Below are 21,162 nucleotides of genomic sequence, written 5' to 3' on the forward strand. Positions count from 1 at the left end.
TGGGGTCCACATCCATAGTTCTGACTGACCACAGCCACAGGGGGCCACGTGGACAGAAGGAGGGAGGATAATTGAGACGACTAGCAGCAAAGTGAACTTGGCCCATGGGCCGATGTCACTGAGGCCGATGTCACATTGTTGTAAAGCTCAATAGAATGTGAACCAGCGACATGAGGAAGGGAGGAAGATTGAACCAGTCAGGCCAGCTCCATCGCCACGTTAGAGTTTGCCGAACTGTGCCTTAAATCCAACTCCCTATCCTGGTCCTGTAACCCTCCCACCCACTGAACAAAGATCCACCATCATCACCATGCGTGGTCCACTGTCCTCTCCTATCAAATTCCATCTTCTTCAGCCCTTTGTCACTTCCATCTATCACCCCCCAGCTCCTTACGTCATTCCCACTCTCTCCTTCCCCCTCACCTGGATCACTTCACCTGCCAGCTCTTGCTCCACCCCTTCCACCACCTTTTTATACCAGCTATATCCCCTCTTTCTTTCCTGTCCCAATCTGTGAAGGATCCTTGCGTTCCTGTGAAGGGTCTCGATCCGAAACATCGACTGTCCAGTTCCCTCCACGGATGCTGCCTGACCCACTGAGTTCCTCCAGCATTGTGTGTTGCTCCAGATTCCAGCAACTGCAGTCTGTTGTGTGTCTCCATCACTCTAGGCTTTGTCATTTCCAACTGATCCTTGAGGTCAGCAGCTTTCTGACCTCAGACGCCAGGACCCCTCATCCTGGACACCCTCCACAGAGGAAATGGTTCTTGAACTTCGAACCCCTGGAGCATATCACTCCTCAGTCTCCAGGGAATCACCTGATTGGAAATAGCCGGCAGGTCAACCCTGATTCCTCCCCCTCCCCCTCCCCCTCCCCCTCCCCCTCCCCCCTCCCCCTCCCCCTCCCCCTCCCCCTCCCCCTCCCCCTCCCCCTCCCCCCCTCTTATGCTCCCCCTTCCCCCTCCCCCTCCCCCTCCCCTCTTATGCTCCCCCTCCCTGACACCTAGTACTGCCTCAGTGAGGAGGTGAAGCAATGTTAACACAAGCCTCCAATCCAATTCACCTACTCCTGTATCAGTGCACCCAGACCTTTGAGATTTTAGTAGATTTAATTTAGATGTTTCTTGTCTTATACACCAGGGTGCAATGAAATTACTTATTTGTGTGAAGCTCAGAGTAAACATTGTACGTGGTGATAATGAACACAACAATAAATACAGCGACGAGTGTAAACAGCAGAATGGTGCAGAGACTGGAGTGCGGTCTGAGGTGGTGCAGACAGAAATGACAGTGACGATAACAGAAGAGGGAAACTTAAGGATCTGAGAAGGTGGCAGCCCCACCGGGAAGGGGGTGTGAGAGAGGTGACGGGCTCAAGAGTCTAACAGCAGTGGGGAAGAAGCTGTTCTCGAGTCTGGATGTCTGGGCTTTTCAGCTCCTGTATCTTCTCCCAGAATGTAGAAGAGAGAAGGGAATGATCAGGGTGGCAGGCATCCCTTCAGGATCCAGCATTTATTGCCCATCCCTGACTGCCCCTGGCCTGAATACTGCTGTCACATATAGGAAGGCAGAAGTCCTTCCCTAAGGGTGAGTTGTGAACAAGTTGCATTTTAACACAAGTTTGCAGCTTCCCGGAGCAAAATCCAATCTTCTGGAGGAACTCATCAGGTCAGGCAGATCTGGAGAGGGAAATGGACAGTCAATGTTTTGGGTCGAGACCCTCCATCTAATGGCCAACTGTCTATTTCCCTCCGTAGATGCTGCCTGACCTGCTGAGTTCCTCCAGCACTTTGTGTGTTGCTCCAGATTCCAACATCTGCATTCTCATAGGAACATAAGAAATAGGAGCAGGAGTCGGCCATCCGGCCTGTCGAGCCTGCTCCGCCATTCAATAAGGTCATGGCTGATCTGGCCGTGGACTCAGATCCACCTACCTGCCTTTTCCCCATAACCCTTAATTCCCCGACTATGCAAAAATCTATCTAACTGTGTCTCAAATATACTTAGTGAAGTAGCCTCTACTGCTTCCCTGGGCAGAGAATTCCACAGATTCACTACTCTCTGGGAAAAGCAGTTTCTCCTCCTCTCTGCCCTAAATCTACTCCCCCGAATCTTGAGGCTCTGTCCCCTAGTTCTAGTCTCACCTACCAGTGGAAACAACTTTCCTGCCTCTATCTTGTGTATCCCTTTCATAATTTTATATGTTTCTATAAGATCTCCTCTCATTCTTCTGAATTCCAATGTGTATAGTCCCAGGCGACTCAATCTCTTCTCATAGCTAACCCCCTCATCTCTGGAATCAACCTGGTGAACCTCCTCTGCACCGCCTCCAAAGCCAGTGTATCTTTCCTCAAGTAAGAAGACAAGAACTGCACACAGTACTCCAGGTGTGGCCTCACCAGTACCTTGTACAGTTGCAGCATAACCTCCCTGCTCTTAAATTCAATCCCTCCAGCAATGAAGGCCAACACTCCATTTGCCTTCTTGATAACCTGTTGCACCTGCAAACCAACCTTTTGCGATTCATGCACAAGCACTCCCAAGTCCCTCTGCACAACAGCATGCTGCAATCTTTCACCGTTTAAATAATGATCTGATCTTCTATTTTCCTTGTTTCTCTCTGGTAGCTTCCTGCTACCTTATAAATGACAGAATTTTGTTTTAAATAAGTAAGTTGTCTTTGTAGGTTTTTATTTTATTTATTTTCTGGGATCTGTGTCAATAGCAAAGCCCCTGAGAAGGTGGTGGTGAGCTGCTTTCTTTAACCGCTACAGCCTTATGTGGTGAAGCTACTGTTGGGGAGAGAGGTCCAGGATTTCGATCCAGTGATCACCATATATTTTCAGGTTAGGACGGTGTGCGGCTTGGAGGGGAACCTGCGGGAGGTTCCCATGTGCCTACTGCCTTTGTCCTCGGTGATAGAGTCTGTGTTTAGGAGGTGCTGTCGGAGTAGCCTGGGCGATGAAACACAGTGCAGAGCAGAGATGGTGCACACTGCGGCCACTGTGTGCCGGTGCTGGAGGGACGGAGGGAGGGAGTGTTCAGGGTGGTGGAGGGAGTGCCGAGCGAGCGGGCGGGCTGCTTTGTCCTGGATACAGTTGGGCTTCCTGAGAATCGATAGAGCAACAAGCAAAATGCTGGAGGGACTCAGAGGGTCAGGCAGCGTCTGTGGAGGGAAGTGGACCCAAAACGTCAGCTGTCCATTTCCCTCCCCAGATGCTGCCTGACCCGCTGAGTTCCTCCAGCAGATTGTGTGTTGATCCAGATTCCAGCGTCTGTAGTCTCCTGTGTCTCTGCTGAGAATTCAGGCAAGTGGAGAGGGTTCCATCAAGCTCCTGTAGAACTCTGGTTCATCAGAACTGGATTATCCTCACCGTCAACCAATTGGGTTGTGTTTTCTGTGCTGAGGTGAATCACGGGGAGCAGAACGTGACCACGTGACGTGTGTGGGCTGCCATCGTCCATGTTCCTCTGTCACTTCCAGCCCACTCACAATTAACCTCACTAGTCAACTCCTCATCACATTACTTTGCAGCAGCTGTGCCCAGATGTGCTTCCTCCAGCTGTTTCTCAACCACATGCACCTTAATGTAAGAAATTTCTTTGAAAGATCCCGTAGCTGCCCCAAGTCTCAGTAGGAAATAGCTGTCATGTCTGTTGTACTTTCACATATGCCACCATTCCAAGTGTGTGCTCACTGGTATGATATTGGTAACACAGCAGCCAACTAGCACACAGCAAGCTCCCACAAACAACACTGTGATGATTGGATAAATTGACGTTGACCAAGAGATGAATGTTATCACCAGGACACAGGAGATCTCACCTTCCCCTGAAAATGCTATGTATCGTTCATTTCCATCTGAGGCTTCAGTTTTCCGTAGACCGCACTGCACTCCCTCAGTACTGCGCTGGAAGGCCAACTTAAATTGTTTCGGCAGGGGCTTGAACATACATCTGACTCAGATACATGAGAGAGATCAGCGCACCCTGCCCCACATCCAAAGACATCTCCTTGGCCTCAGTCTAGATCAGTGGAAGTACAGCCACTTTCCAAACAGAGAGATGGTGAGCCCCTGGAACAGTCAGCAGCAGGTGTGTGCCCCACACATAAACCAGCCTGGTCCACTTCAGCTACTTTGTGCACCTCCTGAGGACAAAACAGAATAGGCAGTCCCGGGCCAGAGCTGGGCTCACCGTACCACTGGGCACCTGACACGTCATAGCACAGAAACAGACCCTTCAGCCCATATGTCCATGCTGACCTTTGAATACCCATCTACGAGGTTTACAGGGATATGGGCCAAACACAGGTCAATGGGACCAGCTGAGAGAGACACAAGATACTGCATATGCTGGAATCTGGAGCAAGAAACAAATTGTTGGAGAATCTCAGCAGGTCAGGCAGCATCTGTGGACTGGATGAAGGGTCTTTACCCGAAACGTCGACTGTCCATTTCCCTCCACAGATGCTGCCCGACCCGCTGACTTCCTCCAGCAGTGTGTTTCTTGACTCTGGACTAATCCCATTTCCCAGCACGTGGTCCGTAACATTGATAATTGAGCATTGGTCTGGATAGTTTAGTGTAGAGATACCTGTCTCCACCATTCCTCAGGTGAGCTGGGTCAGTGATACAAACTGCCCAGTAACAAGTTGTGTAATCTCACCTTATGTGTGTCTACCTGTACTGCACTCTCTCTGTACCCAAACACCATATTCTGCATTCTATTTTCATTTTTACTACGTAATTGTACCTGCGTATGGAACGCTCTTCCCCTATGGCACACAGACAAAGGCTTTTCACTGTGTCTCGGTTCAGGTGACAATACTAAACCAATTCCTGATGCAGGGTTTCCAAACATCAACAATTCCTCTCCCCCCCCCCCCCCCCCCACACACACACACACAGAAGCTGCTCGACCTGCTGAGTTCCTCCAGCAGATTGGTTGTTGCTCCGGGTTCCAGCTCCCCCCCGTCTCTGGTGTCTCCCCATCTCCCCAAATCCTCCAGCGATGGGCAACTCTCAGCCGACCTCTTGTTGGAAGATAGAAGTGTGGATGGAGAGCCCCCAGTTCGTCTTGTGCTGGGGAGACGTTGGGGGGGGGGGGGGGGGGAGGGGAGGGGGGATGTAGTTTAATTGACTTCAAGTCGACACTGGTGTCTTGCACTAATGTCCTTATGTTTATTTAGCACAGGTTCAAGTTATAATTTGTGTTAATTTAAGTTTGTTCGTTCTTGTACCCGCGGTGCTGTAGAAAGCGAACTTTCATGGCATGTGTACCCTGGGTATGGGTGCCTATGACAATAAACTTTCTCTCTCTCTCTCTCTCTCTCTCTCGCAGACTCAGTCCGGGGGTTGGACCCACCGGCTGCCTTCGGACACCTGCTCATTCGGGACCCGCTCCCCGTCCTGTTCGCCCAGGAGAACAGCGTCCAACCTGCCGCCCTCAGAGTGCAACCCGCGGTCTCCACCCCGCACAGTCCCCGCCCGGGCTCCCCGGCAGATCCACCGCTGGACCGCACCAGCCCCGCGCCCTCGGGCTCCCTGCTGCCGGCCGAGGGTGCGCGCAGCCCGGAGCGCCCGCTGGAGTTCCCCACCTCCCGCCTGCGCCCGTCCGGCGTAGCGGGTGCCGAGCGCCCGGATGCCCGGAACGAAGCCCCCGCGGCCGCTCTTGCTTCAGGCCGACCTAGGGCACCCTCGCCCGGCTCGCCTCCAACCCCCAACCTGGTATCTCCCTGCGCAGCTCGTCCCCCAGGCGAGGCGAGGCTTGGGGTGCCGGCAAGGGCGGCGGGTCCCGCGGAGGAGCCGGTGCCCAAATCCGGGCTCCCGCTGCTCTGCGCCGCCTCCGACCTGTGCTGCCCGCTGCCCACCTGGGTGAGCCTCCGGGGCAGGTCGCCCTCGCCCTCCGCCATCAAACAGCTGGAACAGTGGATGCGGCAGCCAAAGAACACCCAAACTGCCCAGCCCTGCCCGTCGGCGGGCGCTCACGCCCGGGCACCGTCTCCGCCCCAGCCTGTGGAGAACCGCGACTCAACGGCCAAGCCCAGGACGCGCCCGGCTGCCGGCGGGGAGCCACCGCCCTGCCCCTCCATCCGGCTCCGCTCGCCCTCCCCGTTCCGGGACCAGAACCGGGTGGAGCCGCCTCCACTCACCGCCTGCCAGCGGCCCGGCTTCCTCCAGCTGTGCTCCGCCCCGCCGGGCGAGGGTGACCCGGCGCCCGCGGGCTCCAGAGCCCATTCCCGAAGGGGCAGAGCCCACCCGGAGAGCGGGGCGGCGCGGCTCACTCCCCCGGGCTGCAACCCCGGCGCTCGGGCGCGCCCGACTTCGGATCCAGCCGCAGGGAGCTGGGTGCCGGCGGGCGCTCCCTCGCCCGGTGAGAGCCCGGTGCTCTGCCCGCAGCCCAGCCCCTTCCACCCGATTTCGGATACAGTTGGGACCCGAGCTGCCCCTGGTCTCGACATCCACAGCCCCGGGGTAGAACCCCCAGGGACACCTGCTGGGCTCCGCTCCCCCACCTCTCCTCCTGGGCACCCGCTCGGATCCCCCGTCTCGCCGCCCGTCTGCCGGTGCCCGCGGGTCACGTCGCCGCCCGGCTGCAGACAGAGCGACGGGGCGGCTGTTTCTGAGGTGGCCTTTCAGGGTGCTGTTCCTCCGCCCGAGCCCGGCACCCACCTCCCCTTATCCGCTGCCTCTCCCACCAGCCCACCTCCCGAGGAACTGGATCCCTGCAGCCGGTCGCAGCCCCGGCCGGGTAGCGGGGCGCCGGAGCTCGGGGAGACAGAGCGGGCGCGCCGCTCAGCCGGCGGCGGGCGCACCAGTTACTCCACCACGCTCAGCCTCCAGATCGGCGGCGGCGGCAGACCCGCCACCATCAGCCGGGCGCAGGTCAGCCTGACCCAGACCTTCCTCCCCGCCGCCGCCCGCAGCCCGCGGAGGGTCACCGGCACCAGTGCCGGCAACTCGCCCGCAACGTGAGCCGGGCGCCGGCCGGGCCCCACCTCGCCTTCCCAGCCGGGGCTCTGCTCATTGCACTGGCCGCCCCTCCCCTTGGCTCCCGGGGCGGTGGGTGTGCCGCCCGGGAAGTAACACCGGGTCCCCCACCAGCACTCGCAGAGCTGAGCAGCCCAGGGGTCCGGGTGTGGCCAGGAGCTCCCTCCCACCCCCAGGGACTGGGGCAGACGAGTTGGGCCCGGGCGGGGGGATTCGGGACGAGGCTGCGCAATGGGATCAGTCGCCACCCAGTTCAGCAGCAGCGCAGGCGACGGGCTGAATGGCCGCGTCGGGTTCCACCAGGAGGTGTCGCTGGCGGGCGGTCCGGGCCGAGGGGGAGCAGGCGGAAGACGGCGGGGGTGCCGGAGGTCCCTCCGCCTGGACCGCCGCTCCCCACCCCTGGGACCCCGGCCGCCCGGTGCTTGGGGGCCGAGATCCGTGGGTCGCCGGACCCACCGGGCTACCTGGGGTCATTCTCCTTCCCCTTCTCCCCTCCTTCCCCTCCTCCCCCTCCCCTCTCCCCTCCTCCTCCCTCCTCATACTCCCTTCCCTCCAATGTGGAGTGATTAACAGTTTGACCCTCCCCGTGAGTGGACCAGTAGTGCGGGGAGGGGAGCGCGGTCATTTGTCCAGCCGCCCGGGGATGGGGGACGTGGGGCGGGTGTTGGGGGAGGAGGGGGCAATGGATCACTTTCTGCTGGCTGATTGACCCAACTGCCCGGCGCCAGTGGGCTCCTGACCAAACCCCTGCTGCCCGTTCCCGGAGGGCCGCGTCTGCAGAGTGAACTGAGGGAAGCCTCCAACCTCCGAACTTGCACTGTGCCCCCAAATGGCAACGACCAGCTTCACCATGCGCCGGGGAGCGTTTTTTTTTAAGATACCTACGAGAGTCCTAGTTTTTATATTTTTGTTAAATGCAATGCGCCACCTCTATCTATTATTACTTGTCATAAACACTCAGAAAGACGGGACGGAGTTTTGTAAATATCACAGCTGGACAATGTGTAACTGCGTCGCTGCCCTAACGTGAACTGTGATAATCTCTCTTCCCAATTTTTATGAAATTTCTTGAAAATAAAGATAAACCTGTTCTGATCCCACCGGCAAACTTCCCTGCATTGAGGTAAAATCTGGTTCCCACTCAAAAGTGTTTTACAACCAAGGAACTCAGGTCAGCGCGGGAGTGGAGAGGGTTGGAATGGCTTCATACTGGGAGCTCAGGATGCCATTTACGGTGGCCAATCATAGTGGTGAGTCTGGAGTCACACTTGATGGACGATTTCTTCTCTGAGGGTCTTCAGTGAATCCAAGTGTTTTTTTTTTCCCTACCAATCCAGTACTTTCACGGTTACGGGAGACCAACTTTAATTTCAGATTTTATTCAATTACTTGAATTTAAATTCCTCAGCTGCTGTGGTGGGATTTGAACCTATGTCTCTGGATCAATGATCCAGAACTGTGGCCGCTGCACTGCTAGAGAGTCATACAGCACGGAAACAGGCCCTTCGGCCCAACTCATCTATGCTGATCATCTAAGCTAGTCCCATTTGCCCACGTTTGGTCCCTCTAAACCTATCCACGGACCTGTCCAAGTGTCTTTTAGATGTTGTTGCTGTACCTGCCTCGACTACTTCCTCTGGCAGCTCGTTCCATGTATGCACCACCCTCTGTGTGAAGAAATTGCCCCTCAGATCACCTTTAAATCTTTTCCCTCTCGCCCTACTGTACCGAAGACACAGCCTATTCAGCAACAAGGCGACTTATGACATCCTGACGGGGCTGGGCAGATGGGACATTGGTAGGTTGTACTCTGGCTGTGGTGTAGCAATGGGATCACAGTCTCAGGATATGGGGTCAGACCTTTAGTTGCAGAGAAATTTTCTTCACAGTGACCATTTGTGTGGAAGGTGGGAGACGGACAGGCAGTAAAGGTTCAACATGGGGTGGGGTGGGATCTTCTAGCACTGTTGGGACACAGAGCAGGAGGGAGACAAACAGCCAAAAATGGAAGGAAAGCTAAGGCAGTCACTGGGCAGAGTTTGCAGAATTATTATGGAATGGGTCTATTTCAACCCAAGGAGTCTTGGCAAGTAAGGCCAATGAACTGAGGGCATTGATTAATGTTTGGGAATGTAATGTTGCTAACACAGAGTTGTGGTTGAGAGTTGGGCAGGACCAGCAGCTCAGTGCTCACAGGTGTAGAATCTTCAGGCATGACTGAGGTGGGGAGATGAGGATGTAAAAGAGGAAGCAATATTAATCAAGGAGTCCATTACTGCAGTGAGGAGGGAGCAGGTCCTGGAAGGTTCTTCAAATGAGGTTTCATGGGTGGATGGAGAAGCAAAAAGGGGGCGACCACGTTGCTGGAGGTGTCCTACACTCAGCTGGAGATGGAGGAGCAGAGATGCAGACAAATCACAGGTGTAAAGATAATATGGTAATAGTGGGGAGTTTCAACATCCCTGTAGCTGGAATCACCCTGGTGTGAAGGGCTTGGAGGGGGTGAATTTTTAAAGTGTGTCCAGGAGAGCTTCTCAACATAGTTTGTAGAAAGCCCTATTAGAGAAGGGGCTGTATTAGACCCGATGTTAGGTGAATGTAGCTGGGCAAGTGGTGATAGGCAGTGGGAGAGTACTTTAGTGACAATGACCATAATTCTGTAAGTTCCAAGGTAGCCACAGAGAAGGATAACGATGGGGTGTACATTAAGCTCCTGAATTGGGAGAAGGCTGATTTCAATGCAAGGGGAGGTGTGATTCATTTTGCTTTACATGCTCTTCTTCCAAAACCTGGTGGCCTGCTCTACCTTCCTTCCAGTCTCTCAGGCTCATTGTCTGTAAACGAATCTGTGCCTCAGAGTCTTTCCTAGTGAGTACGTGGATGACTTTATCACCACAGTGGGATGCCAGCTTGTATGGTTTATCCCCAACCTGTCAGGCAGCACAGTGGTGCAGCTCGTCGAGCAACTGCCCCACATTGCCAGAGACCTGGGTTCAATCCTGACCTCCAGTGCTGTCTGTGTGCAGCTTGCACGTTCTCCCTGTGACCCTGTGCGTTTCCCCCGGATGCTTCAGTTTGCTCCCACACCCCAAAGACATGTGGGTCAGTGGGTTAATTGGCTGCTGTAAGTTGTCCCTGGTGTGTAGGTGAGTGGTAGATGCTGGGGGGAGTGGATGGGAACGTGGGGAGAATAAAAATGTGATCCATGTGGGTTCAGTGTAAATGGGTGGCTGATGGTTAGCACGGACTCGGTGGGCCGAAGGGCCTGTTTCCCTGCTCTGTGCATGACTGAGGATCTGCCTCCACCACCTGTAGGACACGGGGAGCACCAACACTGCCACCTGCTGGTTCTCCTCCAAGACACACACCATCCAACGTGCACAGCAAGCTGCCGCAAACAGTAATGTGATCGTGACCAGATAATCTGTTTGGGTGACTTTGTGAGGGATAATGGTGTGCCCCACCCCGCAGGGACCGCTCTCTCTGTGACACTCTAGTTCACTCCTCCCTCCCCACCCATCCCTCTCCCACCCCAGGGACTTTCCACTGCCCCGGCCATAGGTGCAACACCTGCCCCTGCACCACCTCCATCACCTCCATCCAGGGACCCAAACAGTCTTTTCAGGTGAGACAGAGGTTTATCTGCACCTCCCCTAATATCATCTGCTGCATTCGGTGCTCCAAGTGTGGCCTCCTCAACACTGGCCATCTACCAAACACAGACTAGGTGACCGTTTTGTAGAACACCTGCGCTCCTTCTGTAACCGCGATCTGCATCTCCCCGTTGCCAGTCACTTCAACTCCCCCTCCCACTCCATCATTGACGTGTCAGTCAAATCCTTTGTTTTTCTAATAGTGGGATCTCTTACTGCCACAGGTGCAAATGGAGCCCTGGATGAACAGCTCAGCCAAGAGATGGCAGTGCAACACTCCCTCACTCTCAGCTCACAAAACTTTGGGGTTGAATCTTTGATCTCCTGAATCTGAGGTGACTGAACCTTGGGCAGATGTGCCATTCTGTCGATAACATTGGGTAGGACCTGCTATGGTTCAGCCCATTGTTGGTTCCAGCAGTAACTCCCCCCCCCCACCCCACCCTCAATACAGAAACAGATTGGTCCACAATCCAAGCTTTGTTGGTTAACATGAAAGGACAACCACATTTGTTTCATCTCATGAGTACTTGCATAATGAACGAGCAGCTGTGATTTCAACTAACAGCTCCTCAGTTGCATTAAGTACACACGTCTAGTACAGTGAATACACTAACTGGACATTTATTGTTGTTATTTTCTGCTTCCTTGACCCCCCCCCCCTGCCAGGTTCAATAAGTTGAAATGAATGAAGCATAAAACTCAGACTGATGGTGCTGGTTATACAGAGCACAGCATGCAGCACATGTGGGGACAGAGCAGTGAAATGCTGGAAACACTCAGCAGATCAGGCAGCGTCTGTGGAGAGACAGAGTTAACATTTCAGGTCAGTGACCCACCGTCAGAAGGATCAGTTGGACAATCCCAGAGCAATCCCATTCTGCCATTCATTTTCCCTGTAACATAGTCTCCCTCACTTCCCATCAACTGCCCCCAGATTCTACCCCTCCCCTCCATACTGGGGGCAATGTACAGCAGCCCAGATAACCCACTGACCCACATGTCTTTGGGCTGTGGGAGGAAACCCACGTGGTCACAGGAAGAACGTGCAAACTCTACACAGACAGCGCCGGAGGTCAGGATTGAACCTGCGTCACTGGAGCTGTGAGGCAGCAGCACTACCCGCTGTGCCACTGTGCCAGCCTGTAATCTTTTACACAATGAAATACCTTTCCATCCCAGATCCCTTGAAAAGCAGTGACAGCTTTAGATGGGAGAGAATTCGATTTCTTTCTCGCCTTTGAGTGAAGAAATGTTTCCCAAATTCTCTCTCAACTGGCCCAGGGGTGAGGTTAAGGTTTGATCACAGGACAGGGGGAGAGAGACACAGAAGTGTGGTGTAGCCAGGTGTCATCTGTTGTCATGAGAATGAGTCCTCCATCTCTGTCTTGCCTCTCTGGTGTTGACTGAAGGACAGTTCAGTGAGGTTCAGGACGTTCGATGGAAGATGGGGAGTGCATGGACGTGTGGGAGTTGACCCCCCCACCTCTGGGCAAATCAGACTAGCTTGGTGGACACCATGGTCAGTATGGGCAAGTTGGGCCTAAGGGCCTGTTTCTCTGACTCTGGCTCATTAATTGAAGCTCTGAATTCCTGGTACTGCAGTTTAACCACGACACAAGCAAAGTCATTCCATTCCTTTAAGCACTGTGATGCACTGGGAATAAAAGAGATTTTCCTGAAGGAGTGGTTGTATTTTCTCATGTAACGTTTCCTTCAACACTGATGATAAGGTTGATTTTCCTCATCCTTGAACTGTAAGGGGCCTGCATCTGTATTAGATCTTTCAATCAAAGATACGTCTATTTCTGTACTTGAATTAAAGTTTCTTCGTGCTTTAAGTAACAGGACTTTAACTTGGGAACTGGCTAATGCAGAGACTTGGGTGGCACATGGAGCTTGTAATCTCTAGGACCTGATTTTAATCCAGGGATCCCTCACTCTGTGCTGGAGGTTCACTGCAGTTGTGTCTCAGTGGCTGCTCTCTCAGAGAGTCCAAGGGTTGTGGGTTCAAAAACTGTCCCAGGGAGTGGAGCAGTAAATCTAAACTGGTGTTTCTGGTACTGAGGGAGAGCTACTCTCAGCAGTGCTAGCTTCACGGTGAGATCTTCTCAGACTGTTGGTCTACCTCCAACAAAAGTGGATGAGTCCTCCCTAGTGCTCTGGTCAATACTTGTCCATGAAGTGGGATCTCACTGTGTGAAGTTTGGCTACACTGGAATGGTGACTATGCTTCAGAAGTAAATCGATCCCGTTGCTTCACAAGAGGATCATCAGTTTAAGTTTGAGATAAGGAGATTTAACTCCCCTTTGGATGCTCAAGTTGAAAGTGAAGAGGAGAGATTTAGGGGAGGAATCTCAGAACTCAGGGTGGGGCAGTGTAGCACGGCTGTCAGTGAGGGAGGGTGCAGGGGGCCAGAACCGGGGGCTGCATGGAATCAGGGAGGGGTGTTGGGCTGGAGGAGCTGACGGACGTCTGGAGGGATGGTCCATGGAGGATTTAAAAACAAGAATGGGAATATTAAAAATAAGGCTGAGTACAGAGGTGGCAAAGAGCTGATTTTGTCATTCAGACAACAGTTTTGATAGGAAGATATTGCATACTGTGACCGATTGATTGAGTTCTTTCTTTCTCACTCTGTCTCTCTCTCCCTATATTTATCTATGTCCATCTATTTATCTCTCTATCTCTCTCTCCCTCAATATATTTATCTGCCTACTCTATCTATCTATCTATCTATCTATCTATCTATCTATCTATCTATCTATCTATCTATCTATCTATCTATCTATCTATCTATCTATCTATATCTATCTGTCTATCTATCTATCTGTCTATCTAATCTATCTATACATCTATTTATCCCTCTACCTCTCTCTCCCTCGATCTCTCTCTCTCCATCTCTCCATCTCAATCTATAACTCTTGCAGGAAAACGAGCTCCACAGTTGTGGGCAGTACCAATAGCTATTTGACCAGCTCAGCTGGTGAAGGTTTGCTGATGAATTGGTGACGTCTCCCCAGATGCTGCCCTGACTGGCGAATCATTGTGTGATCAGATTGTGCTGGGCAAAAGTGGTTACGGTGCATTACCCTGTAGATGTGACTTCCCCTGTCAGACGGCCACCTTAATTAATCGGAGAGAGACCCCGCTCCGACACTGTCAATCAATTGGTTCATTTTAAGATCCTGCCATCTTCCTTTGGTGTCCAGACCTGACCACTTCCTCTGTCACATTTTACACCCAGATCAATGGGATGTCTTAGTTCTGGGGTCACCTGTGTTTCAGTGGGCACAGCAGCACAAAGCCCAGGCCGATACACAAACAGAGGGAATGCTACACTGTCACAGGAGATGCCCTTCAACTGAGCTGTGGAGATGAAGCCCATCTGGTTGTCCCAGGATGTTAAAGTGTCAACAACGTATCTTAAATAAGAGAGTGCTCCTTGGTATCTTTCAAATACATTATTGTTATTTGATAATTATCACAATGTTTGTGGGAGCTTGCTGTGCACAAATTGGTTTTGTGTTTCCTACCTGACTGTAGTGGTTACTCTGGGAGAGTACTTCATTGGCTGTGACCACACTTCCAATGTATTTGGAGACAGGAGACTGCAAATGCTGGAATCTGGAGCAACACACAAACTTCTGGAGGAATTCAGCAAGTCGAGCAGCATCTGTGGAACTCGAGGTATCGTCAACATTTCGTGTCAAAACCCTGCATCAGTAATTATTTTCATAGTGTGACCCTCCCACAGTGTGACCCTCCCTCAGTACTGCCCCTCCCACAGTGTAACCCTCCCTCAGTATCTCCCCTCCCACAGTGTGACCCTCCCTCAGTAGTGCCCCTCCTACAGTGTGACCCTCCCTCAGTACCTCCCCTCCCACAGTGTGACACTTGTTGAGGAACGGTACCTCTGAACAAGTCACCCTGTCCTGGGTGAGGTTCTGAGCTTCGCCACCTGAGCCCATGCACTTCGAATGGGTGCCTGACCTGTCCCAACCTCAGTGACGTGGTGGGGTCCTGTAACCCGTCAGCTCGGAATGCTGGGCTCCTCCACAGCAGCCGGGTGCAGGAGAGAGAGTCCGCAATAAGAGGTCCAGTATGTTCAGTCTGATGATTGCACCGTACGCCTCAGTCTGATGAGCCCACGAAATTGGTGGGGGTTTCAGGGCCATCTCAAGGCTTGACTACTGGCATCTCCTAACACTTAAACCCTTCAGAAACCTTCCAGTCCTAACCTTCCTCCTCATCCACCTCTGCTCAGTCCCATACTAGTTCTCAAACACTGGCCTATCACCTTCCCAGTTTCTCCTGTTCATTTTCCAATCCCTTGGTGGGATCACCCCTCTGATCTGCTCCTGCCCTTCACCCTCTCTGTCTCTTCAGCCTTTGCTCTACTTCCTTGGTAGCTGCTCACTGGTGGCACGTTTACCAACATCATGCAAAGCTCAATGCTGGATAAAGCAACCAACTGAATTGGCTTCCCATCCACCAACCTACACACACAGTGTGTACCATCTATCACCTGGTCTACTCTGACAGCATCTTCCAAACCCACAACCTTGACCCCAAGGCAAGCAGGGGGAGCAGGCACCACCACCTGAAGGTTCCCCTCCAAGTCATGGCATCCCAAGTTGTGAACACATCCCCATCCCTTCATCGTCACTGGGTTCAGATGCTGTAAGTTCCTGCCCAGCAGCTCTGTGGGAGCACCTTCACCACACGGACTACAAGGTTCAAGGTGGTGACTCACCCCCACCTTTTCATGGACAACTGGGGCTGAACAATCAGCAGTGGCCAGACGCCCACAAGATTAAAAATTCCCTTTCCTTGTAGGTCATAGAGCACAGAAACAGGCCGCTCAGCCCAACTGGTCCATGCCAACCAAGATGCCCCATCCAAGCTAGTCCCATTTGCCTGCGTTTGGCCCAAGTCCCTCTAAACCTTTCCTACCCGTGTACCTGTCCAAGTGACTTTTAAGGTGTTCAATCGTAATCCCATGGAAGGTAACTTTGTACCACTGTCCAAACCTGCAGATCCTCTCGACCTGAGCAGGATCAGTTTAGCTCACCACACTGACCTGTGACCCTGTTGAACCATCCTCTTCAATCTTACGGCAAGTCATGACTGGCATCTTCTCACTAGTGATCGCCCTGCTCATTGGTCTCCTTGGAGGTCACTGATTCTTTTTCATTCGAGATCCAAAGTGTGAAGCCGCTTGAAAGCTTTCCACGTAAACACAGCACACTCAAGGAAGTCCATGACTGATGACTGCTGAACAGCCGTTGATAGCTTAGGTATCATTTGAATGCTGTGTTTAATTATTAAACAGATTCTGCCCATTACTGCAGGGCAGATATTGCTCCTGGTAGACAGCCAATGGCATCAACGAGCAGGAAATAAGAGAGAAAGATGGAGTCATTGATATCCCCTAGAGTTAGGCACACATATTGAGAAAAAAATCTGATTACTGCAAAAGAAAGCTGATTTATCTGAAGAATATACTTCAGCGAATAGTCATGTGGCAAAATTGAGGATTTAAATCCCACCTGCTTCAAAATGTAACTGTGAATGCTGTGTGGGCACATTATCATATTAACCTGCTCCACCAGACACCCCACTGGCAAGATTAAGTAGGTCGTTTGATTTAACTGCAGTGTCCTCTGTGGAATGAACTGATTGAGCATCTTATCTGATATGGAACTGTTTGAACAGTTTGATATTTCCCTGAGGCTCACATTCACCTTTTTCAGGGCCAGGAGCTGCCCTCCTGGCTGGTGGCTGACAGGGAACTCGGGATGACAGCTTCCATAACCAAGGCCCTCACCTGCCCCTGAGCTGAGGATCCACCAGTAACACCATCGTCCCTGCATACTTTCACCGCCACACCCCTGTCCGTAACCAGTCCTGACCTTCCAGTATAATCCTGGATGGCTTCCCATCACCATCCCCAGTAATCAAGGTCCAAAGCTCCGCTGCACATGTCCTGACTCACATGTCCCATTATCATCAGCCTTGCCAAGGATGCCTGCCATCCTGGCCATTCCCTCTTCTACCTTCTGGGAGAAGATACGGCAGCTGGAAAGCCCAGACATCCAGACTCAGGAACAGTTCCTTCCCCACTGCTGTCAGACTCCTGAACCAGTCACCTCTCTCACACCCCCTCCCGGTGGTGCTGCCACGTTCTTGGTTATTCTGTTATTGTCACTTTAGCATTTCTGTCTGCACCACCTCAGACTGCACTCCAGTCTCTGCACCGTTCTGCTGTTTTACACTCATTGCTGTATTTATTGCTGTATTCATTGTTACCACGTACACTGTTTACTCTGTGAGCTTCACACAAACAAGGAACTTCATTGCACCCTGGTGTATAAGACAATTAACATCTGAATCTAACCCAACACTCCATGAACTCACTGAACCACACTGGTCCAGATCCAACCAAGCCACAATACAGAAGTCACCGCCTCACAGAGAGAGCCCGTCCCTCTCTCTATCACCCGCTCCCTCTCTCTGTCACCTCTCTCTCTCTCTCTCTACCTCCTCTCTCCCTATCTCCCCCCTCTCTCCATCTCCTCCCTCTCTTTATCACCTCCCTCTCTCTGTCACCTCCCTCTCTCTGTCACCTCTGTCTCTCTCTCTCTACCTCCTCTCTCCCTATCTCCCCCCTCTCTCTATCTCCTCCTCTTTATCACCCTCTTTCTCTCTATCACCTCCTCCAACCCTACACCCATCTCTGCACTTCCTCCAACTCCAAACTCTTGATCATCCGCATTCCGCTGCTGGCAGCTGTGCCTTCGGCTGCCTTTGCCCCGTGCTCCGGAATTCCCTTCCCAAACCTATTTTGACAAAGAGTTTAAGGAGGGAATCAAAGGAGGAGAGATTGGCTGAAAGGGTTAGGAAGGGGAACTGCAGCTACTCACTGGGGCTTTCCCGACACCAGGGCAGCAGGTGTGAGGGACACCACCAGCTGCAGGTTCCCCACCAGCCACACACCATCCTGAGCTGCAACGATATCTCCACACCTTCATCATCACTGGGTCCAAGTCCCGGAACTCCCTCTCCAACAACAGCACGGGAGCACCTTCACCAGAAGATGACTCACCCCACCTTCTCAAGGGCAATTGGGAATGGGCAACAAATATCAGTGATGCCCTCATCACACGTTCCGTGGAATGGGATGGTGAGAGCTCTGCAGGACCATACCTGGACTGGTACATACAATTTGGGTCTGCTTATTTAAGGAGGGATCTACTCACAGTGGAGAGAGTTCAGTGAAGCTCCACTGGTTTGATTCCTGGGCTGAAGAGATTATCTTATGAGGAAAGGTTGAATGGGTTGGGCCCATATTCATCAGTGGATAGAGACTGGGAGCTGAGCTCATTCTGAGAGGCATGGACAGGGTAGGTGCTGAGAGGGTGTGTCCCCTCCAATGTATTCAAGGATGAGACAGGCAGATGTTTGGACCACAAGGAAATTGGATGTTCTGAGGAGAAGGCAGGAGAGTGGAACTGAGGTAGAGTTCAGGGTAGCCAAGGAACCACAGGACAGACCCTGGATGTCGAGTGGCCTATTCCTGCCCCTATTTCTTTCCATCTCATGAAGGAACCCCTACCCCATAACCTTGCTGCGGATGCTCAGCCAATGGTCTGAACCACAGACTTCCACAGAGAGATCCAACCTTTCCCACACAGATGTTTCCCGCTGGGTTAGTTACCTGTAGCCTGGGGCTCTTCCTGCCCTTTCCTCCCGTCTCCCCTCCCTCCTCCTCCTTTCCCCACTTCCTCTTCCTTCTTTCCCCTCCGTTCTTCCCTTCCCTTTCCCCTTCCCTCTTCCCTTTCAGCCCCCCGCTTCTCCCCCCTTCATCCAGTTTAGGTGACAGGACACAGACCGCCGAGGTGACCTCTGCCTGATGGAGGTCGTGCCAGCCCAGGGGCCGACTGACCACTTGCTCCTCCCAGCGTGTGAGGCTCTCAGCGTGATCAGGGAGCCTTCCACTGGACCCTGGGCATCCCTGACCGCGGGCGAGCCATGAGTCAGGGGCAGGGGGTGGGTACTTGTTTGGGGAGAGGATTATCTGTGATCTACACACAGTGTCCCATCCAACAGAAATGGTGCAGGAGGAGATGAGGCCAGCATAGATCAGCCATGATCATACTGAAAGGCAGGGCAGGCTTGAGGGGCCAAGTGGCCTCCTCTCACTCAATGTGTATGCCCTTGTTTGGGCATTGGCTGGAGGTTCTCCTCACGTTGTCCAGTGTTATAGTGGAAGTGGTGCAATGTTTTTATATTATTGGTTCACAGGACGTATACACCTCAGGGCTGCCTTCATTGAACACATGTCTGCCCCAGAAACATCAGAATCAGGTTTATTGTCACTGACATAGATGACGTGACATTTGTTGTTTTGTGGCAGCGGTACAGTGCAAAACGTAAAACTACAACAATAAATAAATAGTGCAGAGAAAAAGGAATAACAATGCAGAGTTCATAGGTTCATGGACCGTTCAGGAACCTGATGGCAGAGAGGAAGAAGCTGTTCCTGAATTGTTGAGTGTGGGTCTTCAGGCTCCTGTACCTCCTCCCCGATGGTAGTAACAAGAAGAGGGCATGTCCCGGATAGTGAGGGTCCTTAGTGATGGATGCTGCCTTCTTGAGGCACCGCCTCTTGAAGATGTCCTTGATGGCGGGAAGGGTTGTGCCCTTGATGGAGCTGGCTGAGTCTACAACTCTCTGCAGCCTCTTGCAATCCCGCACATTGGAGCCTCCATACCAGACAGTGGTGCAACCAGTCAGAATGCTCTCCACTGTAGATCTGTAGGAATTTGTGAGAGTCTTCGGTGACATACCGAATCTCCTCAAATCCTAATGCAGTAGAGTCGCTGGCGTGCCTTCTTCATGATTGCATCAACGTGTTGGGCCCAGGATAGATCCCCCGAGATGTTGACGCCCAGGAACTTGAAGCTGCTCACCCTTTCCACTGCTGACCCCTCAGTGAGGCACAAACAGGCTAGATCAGGCAAGGGCAGCAGAGTTCCTCCTTTGAAGGACATACATGAACCAGATGGGCTTTTAAGAGAGTCCAACAGGTTCATGTTCACCAGTAGAGAGGTTAGTTTTATTTTTGAAATAAAAGCCTAGATTTTTATTCTCTTTCTTGAACTTCCCTTCCCTGGATCCTGAGGTGGGATTTGAACCTATGCCCCAGAACCCTGTCTGCTCGTCCAGTAAAGGAACCCCCACACTGCCGCAGCCTTGATCCTGTACCGGGAAACCGCATGCTCCCCGCTCTGAATGTGCAGTTACGGTGGGTGAGTGGGAGGGGAGGACGGTCTGTGTCCTGTCAACCACGCTGGGGGAGGGGGGATGCTGAGGGGGAAGTGGGAAGAGGAAGGAGGAAGGAGGGAAGAGGGAACCTAGAAACTACAACACAGAACACAGAACGTACAACAGTACAGCACAACAGCCCTTCAGCTCACCATGTCTGCACTGACCATGATGCTGAGCTAATTAAGATAATGAGACCTAATCCCTCTGTCCATGTCCTTCCATTCCCTGCACATCCACGTGTCTATCTAAGACCCTCTTAGACGCCTCTATCATATCCTCCTCCACCACCACCCCTGGCAGCACATTCCAGGCACCCACCGCTCTCTGTGTAAAAAACTTGCCCCACACATCTCCTTTGAACTTACCCCCTCTCGCCTTAAATGCATGCCCTCCAGTTTTAGATATTTCGACCGTGGGAAAAAAAAACTACCGGCTGACTACCCTATCTATGCCCCTCATAATTTAATAAACCTCTATCAGGTCTCCCCTCAGCCTCCGCCACTCCAGAGGAAACAACCCAAGTTTGTCCAACCTCTCCTTATAGCTCACGCCCTCTGATCCAGCAGGAGGAGGAATGATTGTCCTATGTTACGATCACCAACACAGTTGGCTGCTGACTGTATCTGGTCTGCTCACTCAGGTCTAGGCAGCAGTTGGAAATGTCCATGTGGCCCAGGACAGGTGCAGCTGGTGATGAAATGCCTCGAATAGATGTTTGTGTCTTTCTAACTGTGACCTCAATTAGTATCAAAGTCAGTGCTCTGTTCCAATGGTTTACTCTATCACTGCTGAAAGTCATTTTGAAGGATTATAGATTTAAAACCTCGACAAAATGATAAAACAATCTCAAAGCAAAAATAAAATCCCATTATTCCTACGGATGCCAAGCAAATTGCAGTTTAACTTTACATTTACTGAGCCCACAGTCAGTGAATTGAAATCGAGATTCTCTCTGGTGCCTGTCTCACTGCACTGGGTGCCTGTGCTGAGACGGGAGGTTCTCCTTGCCAGGTTTGGCTTCAGCCACAAGTGAAAGCGAAGCCCTTGTGGTTTTGCCCGGGTTTTGGCCGTCTTCTCCTGGAGAACCACGCCCAAAGGATGCTGGTTTCTTCCACACCTCCACTCCAACCCCCACCTTCCCTTCAGCTCCTCGAGCAGCCAACAGTAGCATCTGCTCCTCAAC

The 21,162-nt window shown here is 52.4% G+C and overlaps 1 protein-coding gene across 4 annotated transcripts in view; it reads left to right on the forward strand.

The window, feature by feature from the left end:
* The window catches only part of plekhg2 (pleckstrin homology domain containing, family G (with RhoGef domain) member 2), a 130,230-nt gene extending 122,584 nt beyond the window's left edge, over positions 1–7,646 (forward strand). For all 4 annotated transcript variants that reach the window (XM_052044330.1, XM_052044329.1, XM_052044331.1 and 1 more), the window contains exon 19: positions 5,344–7,646. In XM_052044330.1, coding sequence (XP_051900290.1) covers positions 5,344–6,977 — 1,634 coding nt within the window. In that variant the 3' untranslated portion in view covers positions 6,978–7,646. The remainder of the gene's footprint in view (positions 1–5,343) is intronic.
* Positions 7,647–21,162: the final 13,516 nt, after the last annotated feature.

The sequence above is a fragment of the Pristis pectinata genome, chromosome 35 (assembly GCF_009764475.1).
Source record: "Pristis pectinata isolate sPriPec2 chromosome 35, sPriPec2.1.pri, whole genome shotgun sequence".
In the NCBI taxonomy this organism is placed as follows: domain Eukaryota; kingdom Metazoa; phylum Chordata; class Chondrichthyes; order Rhinopristiformes; family Pristidae; genus Pristis; species Pristis pectinata.